The sequence below is a fragment of the Chrysemys picta genome, chromosome 11, assembly GCF_011386835.1.
Source record: "Chrysemys picta bellii isolate R12L10 chromosome 11, ASM1138683v2, whole genome shotgun sequence".
NCBI lineage: Eukaryota > Metazoa > Chordata > Testudines > Emydidae > Chrysemys > Chrysemys picta.
The window spans coordinates 2,769,579-2,786,740 of NC_088801.1; the positions used below are offsets into that span (position 1 = coordinate 2,769,579).

Below are 17,162 nucleotides of genomic sequence, written 5' to 3' on the forward strand. Positions count from 1 at the left end.
TCGTTAACCCTTCTCTCCCCCCGCCCCGCTGAACTAGCGCACAGCAGTTTAGGACAGGAAGTGAAGGACGCTGCTGTATCCAGGGCAGGAGACACTTAGCCAGGAGCCCAGCACCACTAGCCCAGCCCCTGGGGCCGGTCACACTCATGGGTTGGGGGCTCAGTGTTACCGCTCACGGGGGCCCCTGGCAGCACAGTGCCCCCTACTGCCACTGCAGCAGTAATTCAGAGGGGCCGGCCCCCGCTGGAGGATCCCACGGGGCCCCAGCTGTGCCAGACCCCGGTCGGGTCGAACAGGCCAGCGCCCGGCTCTCCCTTGGGGTGCCCAGAGCCCCGTGGCCCCAGGCCGGGTCCCTAGGACCCTGGGATGTTTACTTGGGATTGGGGCCCAGGGTCCCACCCCGCGTCCCCCCTCGGACCCCAGCCGGGCCCTACCGAGCTGGCAGCCCACGTTCCACATCTCCTGCGGGTCATAGTTGGAGGAGTCGGTCCTCAGCCCGCTGGGGTAGATCCGCGTCAGCTGCCGGGCGTTGTGACGAACAAACTCGTTCCCTGGGGGCAGGAGATGGTGACCCCCCAGCCTCGCCGGCCCCTCCCCCAGAGGGCCCCCGGTCTGCCTGTGGGCACCCCCAGCCACCCCCCCACAGCCCGACCGACCCCTCCCCTCAGAGACCCCCTCGCCACCCACAGCCCGACCGACCCCTCCCCTCAGAGACCCCCTTGCCCCCATCTCCATACAGCCCGACTGACCCTTCCCCACTCAGAGACCCCCTCGCCCCCCCACAGCCCGACCGACCCCTCCCCTCAGAGACCCCCTCGCCACCCACAGCCCGACTGACCCCTCCCCACGCAGAGACCCCCTCGCCACCCACAGCCCGACTGACCCCTCCCCTCAGAGACCCCCTTGCCCCCATCTCCATACAGCCCGACCGACCCCTCCCCTCAGAGACCCCCTCGCCACCCACAGCCCGACTGACCCCTCCCCACGCAGAGACCCCCTCGCCCCCCCACAACCCGACCGACCCCTCCCCTCAGAGACCCCCTCGCCCCCATCTCCATACAGCCCGACTGACCCCTCCCCCTCAGAGACCCCCTCGCCACCCACAGCCCGACCGACCCCTCCCCTCAGAGACCCCCTCGCCCCCATCTCCACACAGCCCAACCGACCCCCTCCCCCTCAGAGACCCCCTCGCCACCCACAGCCCGACCGACCCCTCCCCTCAGAGACCCCCTCGCCACCCACAGCCCGACTGACCCCTCCCCACGCAGAGACCCCTCGCCACCCACAGCCCGACCGACCCCTCCCCTCAGAGACCCCCTCGCCCCCATCTCCACACAGCCCAACCAACCCCCTCCCCTCAGAGACCCCTCGCCACCCACAGCCCGACCGACCCCTCCCCTCACAGATCCCCTCGCCACCCACAGCCCGACCAACCCCCTCCCCACTCAGAGACCCCCTCGCCCCCCCACAGCCCGACCGACCCCTCCCCTCAGAGACCCCCTCGCCCCCATCTCCATACAGCCCGACCGACCCCTCCCCCTCAGAGACCCCCTCGCCACCCACAGCCCGACCGACCCCTCCCCTCAGAGACCCCCTCGCCCCCATCTCCACACAGCCCAACCGACCCCTCCCCACTCAGAGACCCCCTCGCCCCCCCACAGCCCAACCGACCCCTTCCCACTCAGAGACCCCATCGCCCCCCCACAGCCCAACCGACCCCACCCCCCCAGAGACTCCCTCTCCCCCATCTCCACACAGCCTGACCGACCCCTCCCCTCAGAGACCCCCTCGCCCCCATCTCCACACAGCCCAACTGACCCCTCCCCCTCAGAGACCCCCTCGCCCCCCCACAGCCCGACCGACCCCTCTCCTCAGAGACCCCCTCGCCACCCACAGTCCGACCGACCCCTTCCCACTCAGAGACCCCCTCGCCCCCCCACAGCCCGACCGCCCCCGCCCCCCAGAGACCCCCTCTACACACAGCCCAACCGACCCCCTCCCCCTCAGATACCCCCTCGCCCCCCCACAACCCGACTGATCCCTGCCCCTCAGAGACCTCCTCGCCCATCTCCCCACAGCCCGACCAACCCCTCCCCCTCAGATACCCCCTCGCCCCCCCCACAACCCGACTGACCCCTGCCCCTCAGAGACCTCCTTGCCCATCTCCCCACAGCCCGACCGACCCCCTCCCCCTCAGATACCCCCACAGCCTGACAAACCCCTCCCCCTCAGAGACCCCCTCGCCCACCCACAGGGCCATCTCCCCACAGGCACCCCTCACCCACCCTCCACCCACAGAGGCCCCCCCACCCCACCTATGCAGAGAGCTGATGGGCCAGGGCCGCCCCAGCCCGAGAGCCCGGCGGACGAGGGGCTGGGCGTGGGGCTGGGCGTGGGGCTGGGGCTCTGACCCAGCCACTGGCTGGATGGAGCAGCACAGGCTACGCAGGGCCAGGGCAGTTGCACCCCAGGCTGGGGGCACCGGCTGCCAAGGGTGGTGGATTTTGCCAGGCTGCGAGGAGCCGATGGGCTCAGAGCTGGCCCCTGGCCTGGCACTGCCCTGCCCTGGCTGGGGTGGGGTAGGGGGACAAAGCTCGGTCTCTGCGACCCAGACACCTGGGGCTTCGCTACTGAGGCTGCCCACCCATGGCGCCAGAAACTGACGGCCAGAAGGGACCATCTGGGCTGAGCCCGTCTGACGCAGGCCCGGGACCCTCCCTCCCCTGCGGTGGGTCTGGGAATCAGCAACACTCTGCCCGGATCTCAAAGCACGGTCAGTATCATCAGCCCCATTGGGTGGCAGGGGAAACAGAGGCACAGGGGTGGGGGAAGGGCCTTGCCCAAGCTCCCAGAGGGAAGCAGTGGCAGAGCCAGGGATAGAACCCAGGAGTCCTGGCTCCCAGCCCCCCCCCCCACTCTAACCATTAGACCCCATTCCCCTCCCAGACCTGGGAAGAGAACCCAGGAGTCCTGCCCCCCCCACCCGGTGCTGGATCTCAGGTGATCTGGCCCGTCGGGAACAGGACCCAGTTTGGTTGGCTGGGGGGTTGCTGCCGGCCGGGAGGCCGAGCTGGGGGTTTAAACGCCAGCTCTGTCCCGCACCCCCTGCCAGAGCTCTGGGGTCCCAGCAGGAGAGCCCTGTGTTGGCCCTGGAGCGCTTGGACGCTCCTCTCAGCGGCTGGGATTTCTCCCCTTCGCTGCCCCCGCAGTCCCCCGGCCGGGCCCCCCCCTTACCCCTTACCCGCCTCCTTGATCAGCTTCCTGGCCTTGGCCTCAGGCAGGGAGGCCGTCTCGTAGGGCTGGCAGCGGGCAAGCGCCGGCTGGAAGCCGCAGAAGGGGATGCTGTGGCAGTAGATGATGCAGTCAGACAGCTCCTTGGCCTGGGACTTCTGCGAAGGGCCGAGCGGGTCAGAGCCTGGGGGGCAGGGCTGACGGCTGGAGGCGCCGGCACTTGGAGCACCAGCTGCCTGGCAGGTTGGATGAGCCCCGGGCACCAAGCTGCTCCTGCCCCTGGAGGTGGGCCAGCGTCTAGGGGAAGCCGCGCCTGCCGGGGCTGGCACCGGAACTGAGATGCCCATCGCTGCTGGGCGGCTGGGCGGCTGGGTGGCTGGGCCATGCAGTCGTGGGCAGAGCCCCTGGGCAGCTGATCTCAGGGTCACCAGGAGGCCGGGATAACTCCTGGCAGAAGCTCAAACCAATGGAGACGACCAAGGCCCGGGCGCCCTGGCTGGGTTACGGCAGCTCGGAGCCAGGCCAGGGCAGGCGTTTCCCCCAGCACCCAGGGCGATCTGGGGCGGGGATGGTGAGCCCCGGGAAGCCCCCGTGTGGGGTGCAGGAGTGTGTCGGCCCACTGCACGGAGCTGTCCCTGGGGGACGCCGTTACCAGCTGGGAGCCAGCACCCATCGGGAGCAGCCGCCCATTCACAGAGCCCCCCGCCCTGGTGCGGTGCTCCCGCCTGGGGGAGCGTGTGTCTGTACCTTGGCCTTCCTCTTGGCCTCCTGGCTCAGGATCTCTTCCTCTGCCTCCGGCCCATCATCGTCCTCGGACGCCTCCCCCTCCGGGGCCTCGTCCGGCGAGTGCGCCAGGCTCTCTGCCTTCTTCCCCTTCAGAATGATCCTTCCTCTCAGCTCCTGCAGGACACCCGGGAGAGGGGCTGAATGGAGGCGAGGATGGAGGGATGGAGGGAGGGGGAGGGGAGGGATGGAGGGAGGGATGCAGCGGGAGGGGAGGGATGGAGGGGGGGGATGGAGGGAGGGATGCAGGGGGGATGGGTGGAGGGAGGGATGCAGGGGAGGGGAGGGGATGGGTGGAGGGAGGGAGGGATGCAGAGGAGGGGAGGGATGGAGGGAGGGATGCAGGGGAGGGGATGCAGGGGGGATGGGTGGAGGGAGGGAGGGATGCAGGGGAGGGGATGCAGGGGGGATGGGTGGAGGGAGGGAGGGAGGGATGCAGCGGGAGGGGAGGGAGGGAGGGATGCAGAGGAGGGGAGGGAGGGAGGGATGCAGGGGAGGGGAGGGAGGGAGGGAGGGATGCAGAGGAGGGGAGGGAGGGAGGGAGGGATGCAGGAAGCCTGGCAGGGTGGACAGACACATTGTGGGTGGGGATGGCGGTGCAGACGGAGGCAGGAGAGCGCCCCCACTGGAGACGGGGGAAATGCAACCCCCCCGCCCCCTAGCGCAGCCCCAGCCCGAGCGAGTGCCCAGCCCAGGGCCCTGTGGGAACGGCTGCTGCGCTCAGGGCAGTGTGCTGAGGGGTGGCGTGCGGGGGTGGGAGGCAGGCGTCACCGGGGGGTGGGATGGCCAAGCCGGGAGCTCAGAGCCATGTGCCAGGCCCCCCAGCGACAGCCCCCCAGCCCGTCCCCTACCTCCGGCGAAGGCAGCTGCGTGGGGTCGTGGGCGTCGAGGGGGGCCGTGAGCAGCCGCTCTCCCAGGATGCCCTTCAGGTGCTGGGCCATGAGGTCCTGCTGCTCCGGGCCGCAGTGGTTCTCCAGGGACAGGATGACGGGATAGTCGGACGCCTGCCAAGCAAAGAGCCGGCAGCTCAGGCGCCAAGACCAGGCCAGAGCCTCCGGGTCCCCTCGGCCACCAGGGCCTCCCGCGGGCACCAAGCGGGGCAAGAACCTGTCTGTCTTCCTAGGGGGCGAGGCCGAAAGATGCCAGCAGGACCAGCCTTTAGTATGAGGGGGAGAGAGCCCCCGCCCCGCACCCCCTGCTGAGCCCCCCGCCCCCTGCCAAGCCCCCACCCCGCTCCCTGCAGCATGACACCACCTAGCGCTGCAGCAGAACCCGGCGACAGGAGGCTGCGGTGACGACCTCGCCCCTTGCCCACTGCGCCCGTCCCACAGGGTGGGAGGGAAGCTGAATGGAGCTGAAGAAACCTGGGGCCCGGATCATGCTTGCAGCACTTCAGCCAGTGCCGGGGTTTGGGCAGTGACCCAGCCTGGTGCCTCCTACCTGTCCCCAAAGCCAACGCCGTTAATCCCCAGAGAGCGTCTCTCCTCCGGCGGGACGCCCTCGCCTGCCACACTGATGCAGCCACCTCTGAGCGGGACGGGGCAGCTGCTCAACAGTCACCTCCCCTGGGGCGAGTGGCTCCCAGCGCCGAGCCTGTGGCAGGGGCTGCCACCACAAGGGGGCGCTGCAAACATGCCATAGGGCAGTGCCAGCCTTGGCCTTTCCCGTAGTGGGATCCCGCGACCCACTTAGCAAGAGGAGAAGGGTAGGGTGCTCCTGACCCCCTGACCCCCGTCGTGACCCACCCTGGGGTCATGACCCCCGCTGAGAACGCCCCCTACTGGCGGGGGGCTGCCCTACCTGGAAGGCGTACTGCCCCAGGGTGCTGACCACGTCCTTGAAGGGGATCTTGGAGGTGAGCGTGTGGCCGTGGTACACGACGGGCTCCCCACTGGGCCCGTCCCAGCAGTCCACCTCCAAGCAGCGGCAGCCCCGCTTCAGAGCCCTGCCAAGGAGACGCCCCATGAGACGACCCCCCCCGACTGCTCAGCGCCCCCACCGGTACCACCGCCCTGCTCCCTGGGGCGTGTGACGCTGGCTCGCCGCAGCCTAGCCCGGTCCCCAACCCACCCTGGGCTGCCCCCTGCTCGCTGGTGCTTCCGACGTAACGCGCCAGGGCTGCCGGGCAGGACTGGCCTGGCCTGGGGAAAGCCGGGGCAGCTCCCAGCTCTGCCACAGCCAGTGGGCGAGTGGCTGCATTTCCCTGGGCCTCGGTTCTCCATCTGGAAAAGCGACCTTCCTGACTGTTGTGCCAGCTCTTAGCACAGGCACAGTCCCCCCGTGTGCGTGCAGTGGCTGGCACAACGGGGCCCGGCCTGCTCTCCTGCGGCTGCGATACACAGAGGAGTAACGGGGCCAGGTCTAACGCCGCCAGCGATGGACTCCCTCTGTCCCCGATTCCTGGGCTCTAATGACTCGACCGCAGTGTGCCCCAGCGCCTCCTACTTGGCCCCAAAGCAATCAATGCTGATCCCTCTGCAGGGACGGCCCTGCCTACCACAGTGATGCAGCCACCTCTGCGTGGAGCATGGCAGCTGCTCCACGAGACAGGCAGCGACGGAATATCCCATCCAGGCAGGGGCTTAGGATGGGAGAATGAAGTTTCCCATATTGAACTTGGCCGGTAGGTGGGGCTAGCCCCACGGCTCTGCTGAAAGGGGGCAGGGGGACCTGATGACCCTGCGTGGTTAGGCATTGGGTTTACAATTCATTGGAAAGGCAGCACCTCCAGCAAAACCACAGCTCCCCTCCCGCCACACCAGGACACCGGGGCAGGATGAACCCAGAGGCCCCCCACAGCCCTTCGTACCCGACGCTGCCCCCCGTGGAGACCAGGCGATGCCCTTCGGGAGCAGCTGCCTTCTCCTCAGGTACCTGATGTAGCTCTCGACGCTGCTCTGGCCCCGGAGCTGGTCCTCCAGCAGGTAGGTGTTGTGCGAGGAGGAGATGAAATAGTGGCAGAGGGGCTGGGTCATGTCCTGACAAAGCGGCTCATGAGCGGGGTTAAAGATGGCGCCTTCCGGCGAGCGCAGGTACAGGAGGAAGCCGTCGAGGCTCAGCACGTGGCGCGCCCTGGCTGGAGATGGAGGAGCAACGTCAAGAGACCGGGGAGCTCGGTCCAGCCACCCCGCCCGGCGAGGGACCTGTCCCCTGCGGTGCCCTGAGCCCAGGGCAAGAGGAGAGCTCCTAGCTGCTTGGAGGAAAGCAAGTGTGGTGCCAATCTTCCCAAAAGGGGAGAAGAGAGATCCTGGCAATGACCAGAGCTAATCAAATACCAGAGACCATAGTAAGAGGGAGGAAAAAATCACTAAACATCTAGCGGGTCCGAGAAACGCAGGCAACGGGCAGTTGTAAGGGGATCACGAAAACTGGGCTTTGAATAAGGGGGCACCATCCTGGAAAGGGTGAGCCCCATTGCTCCCAGTCTGGGCGAGGAATCTGGCTGGGAACCCTCCACCACCAGGAAAGGCCGAGAGCCCCATGTAACAGACCAAGCAAAGAGCTGGCTGGGCCCTGTAGAGAACAAGCTGCCTCGGCCCCCGGGGCTGGTCCCTTCCCTTGCTCCGTTCCGTGACCCTCACCGCTCTCAGACGGCTCGTATCTGGCAATCAGCTCCATGGCGAACTCCTGCGTGTTCTCCCCCTCCAGCTGCTCCTGCTGCAGGAAATCCACAAACTCCAGCAGGGTCAGCTTCTTCCCGTCCTGGGAGAACGCCTGGAAGACGCCCAGCACGTCGTCTCGCTGCGTCAGCGCCTTGTAGAACAGCACGAACTCCTCGCCCTCCAGCGTCCCCGACTCTGACCCGTCGGCCATCTGCAGCGAGAGCAGGGCCTGGGGGACGCTGCAGGACTGACGGTGCCCATGCATGCCCCACCCGCCCCTGGCAGGATGAATGATGGATGGATGATGGGTACAGATGGATGATGGGACGGTCAATGGATGGATGGATGTTGAGTATGGATGGATGGGTGGGTCATTGAGTGGATGGATGGATGGATGGATGTGACCTGCTCCGTCAGAGGGCTTCCTTCTGAAAACAGCCTTTGGGTGGGGGTGGCCAGTCTTTGGGGGGCAAGGAAAGGGGAGGCACCCAGCTTGGCCCGCCCCCCGGCACGGCGCTCACCTGGAAGAGCCGGAGCGCATGGTCCTCGTTCATGTCCATGTTCATCATCTTGAGGAGCTGCCGCACCTCCTTGAAGCTCATGCGCCCGTCCTTGTTCTTATCGGCCTTCTGGAACCAGTCGCAGATCCACCTGCCGGGGGAGCTAAGGAAAGCGACGGGACGGGGGGCTGAGAGTACCCTGCCTGAGGCGGGGGAGGGGAACAGACGGGGGCCATCCATAGGCTGTGGGCACCGGTGGTATCCCCCCTCACTGACCTAGCTAAAGGCCCGCCAGCTCCCAATGCCCCCAGGACATGAGCATATGGCACATCCTTTCCCCATCCACTGGGGCGGAGACATCCAGGGGACATCGAGGCAGGCAGACCCGTCCCTCAGGCTGACGGGGGTGTCTCCCAGCCATGCCCCCGGTTTTGCTCCTCTGCGTGGGTGGAAGGGCACTGAGGGGGCAAGGGGAAGGGGAACCGGGGCTTGGGGCCAGGCCGGCGGAAGGATATTGATCCATCTTCTCCTGCTCGTCCATCTTGGTGACGATCTCCACCAGGCGGCGCAGGCCCCGGACCCAGCACTGCGCCTCCTCGGGGGAGCCGGCGATCAGGTCCAGGTTCCCGCGCCGCCCGTGGAAGACGACGGTGAAGCAGTGCTCAGGCGGGAACTCCTCAGCCAGGCTCTGCAGCACCTCGGACTGGTGACCCTCCCGCACTGTCTCCACATCGCTGATGGAGACTGGAAGGGAGGGATGGGTCAGGCTCTAGAGGGGGGCAGGGCCTAAGCCAGATATCATCGCCCCAGATCCACCTGTCCATCCCTCCGTCCCTGGGGTCTGTCCCTTGGTATCTAAACACTGGGAGGCCCTACACAATAGGGACCCTGCTCTGGAGACGCCGTTGGTGATCGCTTCCCTGACCAATACAGCACCCATGGTCTCCCACAGGATAGAACGCTGGCTAGATTGTCGGCTCCATGTCTAGTTGGCAGCCGGTATCAAGCGGAGTGCCCCAGGGTCGGTCTTGGGGCCGGTTTTGTTCAATATCTTCATTAATGATCTGGAGGATGGCGTTGACTGCACTCTCAGCAAGTTTGCAGATGACACTAAGCTGGAAGGAGTGGTAGATATACTGGAGGGTAGGGGTAGGATACAGAGGGACCTAGACAAATTAGAGGATTGGGCCAAAAGAAATCTGATGAGGTTCAACAAGGACAAGTGCAGAGTCCTGCACTTAGGATGGAAGAATCCCATGCACTGCTACAGACTAGGGACCGAGTGGCTAGGCAGCAGTTCTGCAGAAAAGGACCTAGGGGTCACAGTGGACGAGAAGCTGTATATGAGTCAACAGTATGCCTTTGTTGCCAAGAAGGCTAATGGCATTTTGGGCTGTATAAGTAGGGGCAGCAGATCGAGGAACGTGATCATTCCCCTCTATTCGACATTGGTGAGGCCTCATCTGGAGAACTGTGTCCAGTTTTGGGCCCCACACTACAAGAAGGATGTGGAAAAATTGGAAAGAGTCCAGTGGAGGGCAACAAAAATGATTAGGGGGCTGGAGCACATGACTTATGAGGAGAGGCTGAGGGAACTGGGATTGTTTAGTCTGCAGAAGAGAAGAGTGAGGGGGGATTTGATAGCTGCTTTCAACTACCTGAAGGGGGTTCCAAAGAGGATGGATCTAGACTGTTCTCAGTAGTGGCAGATGACAGAACAAGGAGCAATGGTCTCAAGTTGCAGCGGGGGAGGTCTAGGTTGGATATTAGGAAACACTTTGTCACTAGTAGGGTGGTGAAGCACTGGAATGGGTTCCCTAGGGAGGTGATGGAATCTCCTTCCTTAGAGATTTTTAAGGCCCAGCTTGACAAAGCCCTGGCTGGGATGATTTAGTTGAGGTTGGTCCTGCTTTGAGCAGGGGGGTTGGACTAGATACCTCCGAAGAATACATTGCAAAGGTTGACTGGACTAGAAAAAGAAGGGGAGAGAACCCCTTAGTTATCCACCACCGATGGGGGAAAGAGGCCAGCGCTCGTGGGATCTGTGAAAGGTGGATCCTTTGGGCCTGTGGGTTGAAGACACTGAGAACTGACCGTAAACGAGCCATTGCCAGAGACCCGGCTTGTGACTGGTAAGTTCTAGACACGCAAAACCCTGTTTTCACGTTTGTTTGATTTGTAACCAGACGCACACGTTCTCTGTCCCTTCAATCTCTGCTCATTCTTCACAGCCCTTCTGGTTTGCCTGTAAACCCTGTGAGCGCGGAGTGTAGATAAATCTCTAATAATTTTCATATGACTTTACATTGTGCCTCTTCATATAACCTTGTGGTGGGTCTACCCACGTGTGACCTCTGTTTTCATGGGACTTTGTATCAAAGCCTCATTTAGAAACTTTGCATTGCCCTTGGTATAATATTATAGCCCCTAAGGATAGAATAAGATAGAAGAAAAATTTCTTTTTGCTAGCAGTAGAACAAGAGCTCTCCCCCCCCCACTCTTAATCAATTGCCCTGTTGAATGAATGAGGTGTGGATGAGCAAGGCATGGAAGGCAGCACCTCCAGACAGCCTCAACTGTTGGAGAGGGTCTGGGAGCCAGACCCAAGGACAATAAAACGTGTCAAGTGGGCTCATTAAAGACAAGCAGACATACCGACGGCCTCGGGGGGGGGGGGGGGGGAGGGGGGGGGTTAGAAGCAAGCACCTTCTTTTGGAAACACCCTCTTTGCAGCATTGGGACAACACTCAAAAGAAAGCAGCACAAAGGACCAATGGCACAGACACAGAGTTTGAATCTGGTCTAGATTTGCATAAGAGGAAAGCTGCTATACAAGTGAGGTGTCTTGCAGAGGACCCCGGGTCTCGTCTTGTCAACATGGGAGCATCGATCCGGATCGGCAGAAGCCCGGCTCCACCCCCTCCCCCATCTAACTCACCTGGCCAGTGAAGTTAAGGGGAGCAACTAATTGGTAACAACAAGACGGAGTGTGTTTGTGTGTGTGTGTGAGTGTAAGTGTAATATATTATATGCATATAATACAGTGTTAATGAATACATGTATTACTAATAAATGTGGCGTTTTGTCTTATTCCCCCTGAAAAGATCCTGTGCAGTACTTTAAGTACAACATTTTGGTGGAGAATGCGAAAGGGGGAGCAAGCATAGAATCCACAGCAGGCTGCGGTGTGTACCGGCCCTTTGGAGGCAGTGGCTTTAATCATTTCGGTGAGCGTTCTGTGACGCTGCAGAGAGACGCCTCCGGGGAGCTCGGGAACTGAGCGTCGCTGCACGGCACCTCCTTGGGCAAGTTAAGACTGGCAGAGTCTCGGGACTTTGCTGGTGTGGTGGACAGGCTGGTGTCCCTAACCTCAAGCAGAGCATCACAACAAAGCCGGGGCTGTCTGAAAGGAATCTCAGGGCTCCAAGTGGGAGGGACATTGGGGACACCTTCCTGCATGGACACGCATGCACACACATACACAATCACACACACACGCATCTAACCACCCATATATACAATCACATGCCTACCATGCACATACCCATGTTTGGCCACCCACCAGACACACACCTTGGTTTGTGCATACACAGCCGCACACTGTTCACTCTGAACCCTACTGAGCGCCCAGTGGGCTGGCACACAGCAGTGGCTGTACTCACAGGTATATTTGGTGTTGCCGTTCTTCTTGGACTTGTACCAGACAGTCATGCAGTCGTCCTGCAGCTTGAAGTATCGCTGCTTCTTCCAGCTCTTGGACTTCACCTTCCGCATCAGAGTCCCCTGCTGCATCTGCTCCAGGGTCTCATCGAGCTGGAGGCCTGCGGGCGGACGGGCGGGGAGAGCAGGTGCTCAGCGAGGGAAGACCGGGGAGGTGGCACCGCTGGGAGTGGCCCGCCATGGGAGTGCATACCTGCCGCCCGCCTTGGCCAGCGCCCTCACAAGGCACACAGTGCTGGCTGGCTGACACCTGCCCCCCGGGACCCAGCTGGCTCCCTGGTGATATGGGGTCTCCTAAGGGGACCATTGGGGCTCATCGGCACTTGCCCCATCATGCAACCAGCATCACTGGTGCAAACCTACTACACTGTTAACCCTTTAGAGCCTGTGATAGACCTACATGCACTTGTACCTACGGGACAATGGCCGCAGCACCCCGAAAGGCAGGTGGGGGGGCAATTCGGCCATAGTTACAATGATTCAGGAGCAGGGTCACTCCAGATTCACACCAGGGTGCCTGAGCTCAGAGTCCGCACTCTCCCGTTACACCTCACATGGGGCCAGCTCCTCGGCTGGTGCAAACGGGCAGAATCAGCAGTTTTACACCAGAGGATCTGGCCCCAGAGACTTCTCCTCTTCCGTGGTGTGGAGAACCCCGCCGCTGAGCCGCCCTGGGTGAATTGGACTCGTCCCAAAGATGCCAGCCCTTGAGCGGCCCTGGGGGCATTTGGGGCACCGCCTTGGAACAGACTGATCCCGACTGGAATTCCTGTCCCTATGCCGGGGGCCTCCTGGGAGTTGTAGTTCCATGTCCGGGGTGCCTCTGTTCTCCCGTATGGGCCCTGCTCCCCGGCTGGCCTGGAGGGATCAGCTCACCCGTGGAGAGCTAGTGGCCACTAGGGTGACCAGACAGCAAGTGTGAAAAATCAGGACAGACGGTGGGGGGTAATAGGAACCTATATAAGAAAAAGCCCCAAATCTTGGGACTGTCCCTGTAGAATCGGGACATCTGGTCACCCTAGTGGCCACGGGGGAAGTGCTGTAGCTCGCCCAGCTTCCCTGGGGTCACAGCAGGAGTGACAGCAGGGAGCCCCAGATGCTGGCTGGCCACACTCTGCCCCAGCTGTCCGAGCTCCCTCCCCGGGCATGCGCTGCTCTAGCCCGTTTCAGGTTTGCTGATCGCTCGAGCTCCACGGCCCACAGACCCAGGGACCAGGACGAGGCTGGGGCCCAGACACCACAGGGGGCAGGCTGGCCCCCCACCGCCAGTGCTGGCAGGATTGTGACTGGGTCTGACCCCGCCCCGTGACTCGCCCAAACCCATGTCATTCACTCCTGCCCCGCCCACACACCGTTCAGCCTGGGGGACGCTCCGGGGACACTCACGGGGGCTGTAGAGGTGCAACGCCATGGGGCTGTCGTCAGGGGCTTGGCCCGACGGGCATCTAGCAAGAGAAAACACCAGAGTCATTCAATACAGTCACGTTTGCCTGGCTTATCCCGCCAGCTCCTGCCCCCTGGCACCATGGCACTCTGCAGCAGGACGGGGGTGTCGGCAGAGCTGGGGGGGAAGCTCAGGACTGGAAGAGCAGGGGTTTCATACACCGTGCACAGGATGATAACACGAGAGGGCTCCAGGCGTGTGAAACAAATTAGCTCTTTATTAAGGGCACCGGTGACAGAGGTGCTGCGACAGCAGCATTCCAGCCATGTGCACACAGACTGACTGCCCGGTGCCTCCTCCAAACGCAAGGTCACCCCTGCTCCAAGTTCCACGCCGGTTGCTCCATCTTTCCTTCAACCGCCTTTGCAGTTGTTGTAGCTTCTGGGCCAGCAGCTGCGGACTTGCTGGGGCCGGGTGACTCGTACAGCGCCCACCCAAGGGACGTGGCCTTCACCGTCAGGCCACTGCAGCCTGCTCGATCTCTTAGGCCCTGCGGCGTGCTGGCCTGCAAACCAGTCTGCATTTCTCCTTTGTGTTATCGCTGCTGGTGGGGGACTGGCACTCGCCCGGCTGCCGCCAGCGGTCTGGTGATAGGGTCCCGTTTGTTCGCTGTGTAGCTCACACACCTTGTTTCTTCTGACTCTCCTCGGTCGGGCCAGCTGATACCGGGGTCTTGGCCCCGCCTGCCCGGGGCCGCAGAGTGGCTGTCGCTACTCGGCAGTTCCCTTTGGTTTCATCTCTGCTGCTGTCCTGAGTCTGTAGCTACCTCAAGGTTGCTACAGCAGTGGGGGAGCTGCACATTGGGATTGGGGGCACTGGCAGAGCTGGGGCGGAGGGAGCCCAAGGCTGGGGTAGCAGGAGGCTGCAGGTCAGGAGTGAGGGGCACCAGGACAGCTGTGGGGGGGAGCCCAGGGCTGGGATATCAGGGGTTGTGGGTCAGGATTGAGGGGCACTGGCAGAGCTGGGGGAGCCCCAGGGCCAGGACAGCAGGGCAGGGGAGTTTAAAAACAGGACTGGGGTGCCCCCGCCGAGCAGCACGGGTGGCTGTCAGGGGCTGCCTGCACTCAGCCATCTCCAGTCACCTCTTTCAGCCCTTCAGCTGCACATCTGGCCCTGGAGCATGCTCCAGATTCAGGAAAAACCCGAGGGTGTTTTAATAGGCAGCAGGTTTAAAACAAACACAAAAAAGTATTTTTTCACGCAACGCACTGTCAGCCTCTGGAACTCCTTGCCAGAGGGTGTTGTGAAGGCCAAGACTATAACGGGGTTCAAAAGGGAGCTGGTGGGAACCGGCCCAGCCCCATGGACTTCACTTCGCTGCCCCAGCAGAGCCAGGGGGATTTCCAGCCGCTGGACGGGGGAGGACGGGGCAGAGCGAAGGGTCCCACTTTGATCATGGATTGCTGGCCGTGGGCAGGTGTTTGCATGGGATGGAGCTGCTGGGTGGGGGCCAGAGGGCGGGAACGTGGCTGTGCTGGCAGGTTTGGCGGGGAGGGGGCTGGGTAAGTCTCTCCCACCAGGGTGCAGAGGAATGGGAGATGCTGCCAAGCAGCCGTCCCTGTGAGTGGGGGAGTACCTCGGGGGGGTTCAGGGTAGTGAACTGCTGCATGATGGGGGGGCACCAGGGCCCTCTGCAGCTCGGGGGCCCTGGCTGCTGATTGCAAAGCCCCACAGAGCGCCAGGGTGAGGCCGCTGCCCCAGCCAGCACCCAGCACCGGGTCTTCCAGGAAGGCTGGAGCCAGGCTGTCCCAGGACACGGGAGCACCGGGAACGGCCTGGCCGACGGGGACGAGCGAAAGGCCCTGTGGGGATTTGAACCCACAGATCTGGGGAGCACGAGCGTCCCACGGGGGCTGCTCTGAGCACGGCTTGAGGCACCGCGCCGGGAGTCGGGCTGCCTGGGTTCCATTCCAGGCTACCACAGACTCACGCTGGGGCCTTGGCAAGTCTCTGCCTCGCCCCCTGCCTCAGTTTCCCCCGCTTGTACTTTGGGATCCTTAAGTGGAAGCGGCTGGAGAGGGGCAATCATCCACCCCCAGGGATCCGGACTGACCCCTGCTCTCCCCCCCAGAAGGTGGCACCACCCCTGCCACCCTGTGGAGCATACCAACTATCTGTAAAAGGCCCATCAGCATGGCGTTTAGGCGTCAAGGCTCCCAGGGGCAGCAGCTCCTGCCTGAGAAGCTGGGAAGGGTGGCAAGAGACCAGGGCCCGATCCCTTCCGGTGCTGAGTGCCTGCAATGCCGTGGGCGGTGGGTGCTGAGCACCTCTGAGACCCAGATCCTGGAGCCGAAAGCGGGGGGGGGACGGGACTGGGAGAGCCCCGGGAGCTGCCAGTGCCCAGGCGGCCACGGGGGGCTGCGGCACAGAGCACCTGGCACTGCCCAGCCTAGAGGCTAACTAAGGCCACAGGAGACCAGCTGGGAAACTGTCCCCAATCTGGTGAGAGCAATAAACCCAGCGGGAGCCGGCCCCGCACGGGCACAGGCTGCCTCCCCCCTACACCCCAACTCCCTGCAGGCGCCTCTCGGCTCTGCCTGGACGGTGCCCAGAGCTGCGGCTGCAGGAGGCACCGAAGCCGCAGGGCAGCTGCCCAGCAAGCCCACCGACGCCCCCAAATGCCCGGGAAGCGGAGTTGCTGCCGAAGTGGGTCCCTTACCCGTGGCTGGTGCCTCCCGCAGCAGCTGGCTCCCCTCCTCCCGTCCCCCTCTCTTCTCGGGGCTCTGTCTCACGCAGCCACTGACACAGCAGCTGAGCTTGCAAGGAGAAATGATCTCACAGCCCTGCCCAGCTCTGGCTCTCCCCTTAAAGGCACAGAGCCAAGGGCTCCCTTGTCACCCTGCCCCTGGCAGGCTGCTGAGCTGCCGGCAGGGAGCTGCTCCCTGGATGCCTGGCTGCACGTGGAGAGGAGAACCCCCCTCCCCACAGGCCCCCCAGCCAGGGACTCGCCTTCCCCCCAACACATGAACTCACCTGGGCCCGGATCCCTTGTAGGAATCACCTAGCCCCGAATACCGTCGGCCTCGTTTTCACTTAACGCTCTGCCAGCCAGGACGCCTGGGTTCCGTACTCCATCCTGGTCTCTCGTACCGGTGGCGGCGGCGGCAGCAGCCGGGGACACTGGGCCAGAGACCACAGCTGGGGGGATACACTGCTGGCTTGGGGCCACCAGCAGACCAACCTGAGGGATGAGCCTTTGTGGCTAGTAGCCCCGTGTCCCCCAAAGCATGGATGGAAGGGCAAGTCTGAGCGTGCCCAGGGCCAATGGCAGAGCCGGGTCAGGGACTCAGCCACTGTCTGCTCTGGGGGTCGCTCCCCCGCCACCCCACACTGCAGAGCGGCCAGGGCTTCCAGCCAGTGACAAGCTGGGTCCATCTACGCTAACTGGGCTGTAACGCTGCCGTTCTCGCAGGGCCAGGAACAGCCTGGGATTGGGCTGCTGACAGCATCAGCCGGAATTGAGGTTACAGCCGCTTAGCAAGGGCGAGCAGCAGCTCAGAGGTCACCTGGGGACCGGAGCCAGCTCTGAGCTTAGGTTTCATCTGCAAATGGATTCGCTGGCCTAGCACCAGCACCGTCCCTGCAAGGTTTGCTCATCCCCTGGGCTGGGGCCAGGTTAGACAGATGGGGGGTTGCGGGTTGTGGAAATGAGCAGCAATAAATAAAGGAAGGGGGAGGGGGGGTGGGGGGGAATAGAGCCAGTGAAATGAACGAGAACGGAGCATTGAAATGTACGAAGAACTTCCTTTCACAAAGGACGGTGTGGTTGGGTGGCCGGCGGGTTTGTTGTGCCCTCCTGCAATTCCCCCCTCAGCTGTGCCTCGCGGGCGCTGCAGAGTGGGGAATGACCATCACTGCAAACCCGGGGGGGGGGGGGGGGGG

The 17,162-nt window shown here is 63.3% G+C and overlaps 1 protein-coding gene across 1 annotated transcript in view; it reads right to left on the minus strand.

The window, feature by feature from the left end:
- The window catches only part of PLCD4 (phospholipase C delta 4), a 26,042-nt gene extending 9,968 nt beyond the window's left edge, over positions 1-16,074 (minus strand). Inside the window, exons 1-12 of the mRNA XM_005279886.4 lie at positions 15,940-16,074; positions 13,223-13,281; positions 11,779-11,937; positions 8,632-8,860; positions 8,138-8,267; positions 7,596-7,827; positions 6,889-7,090; positions 5,815-5,959; positions 4,866-5,018; positions 3,979-4,131; positions 3,242-3,389; positions 435-551 (exon numbers count right to left, since the gene is read on the minus strand). Of these exons, the coding sequence (XP_005279943.2) occupies positions 435-551; positions 3,242-3,389; positions 3,979-4,131; positions 4,866-5,018; positions 5,815-5,959; positions 6,889-7,090; positions 7,596-7,827; positions 8,138-8,267; positions 8,632-8,860; positions 11,779-11,937; positions 13,223-13,247 (1,693 nt within the window). The 5' untranslated portion in view covers positions 13,248-13,281; positions 15,940-16,074. The remainder of the gene's footprint in view (positions 1-434; positions 552-3,241; positions 3,390-3,978; positions 4,132-4,865; positions 5,019-5,814; positions 5,960-6,888; positions 7,091-7,595; positions 7,828-8,137; positions 8,268-8,631; positions 8,861-11,778; positions 11,938-13,222; positions 13,282-15,939) is intronic.
- Positions 16,075-17,162: the final 1,088 nt, after the last annotated feature.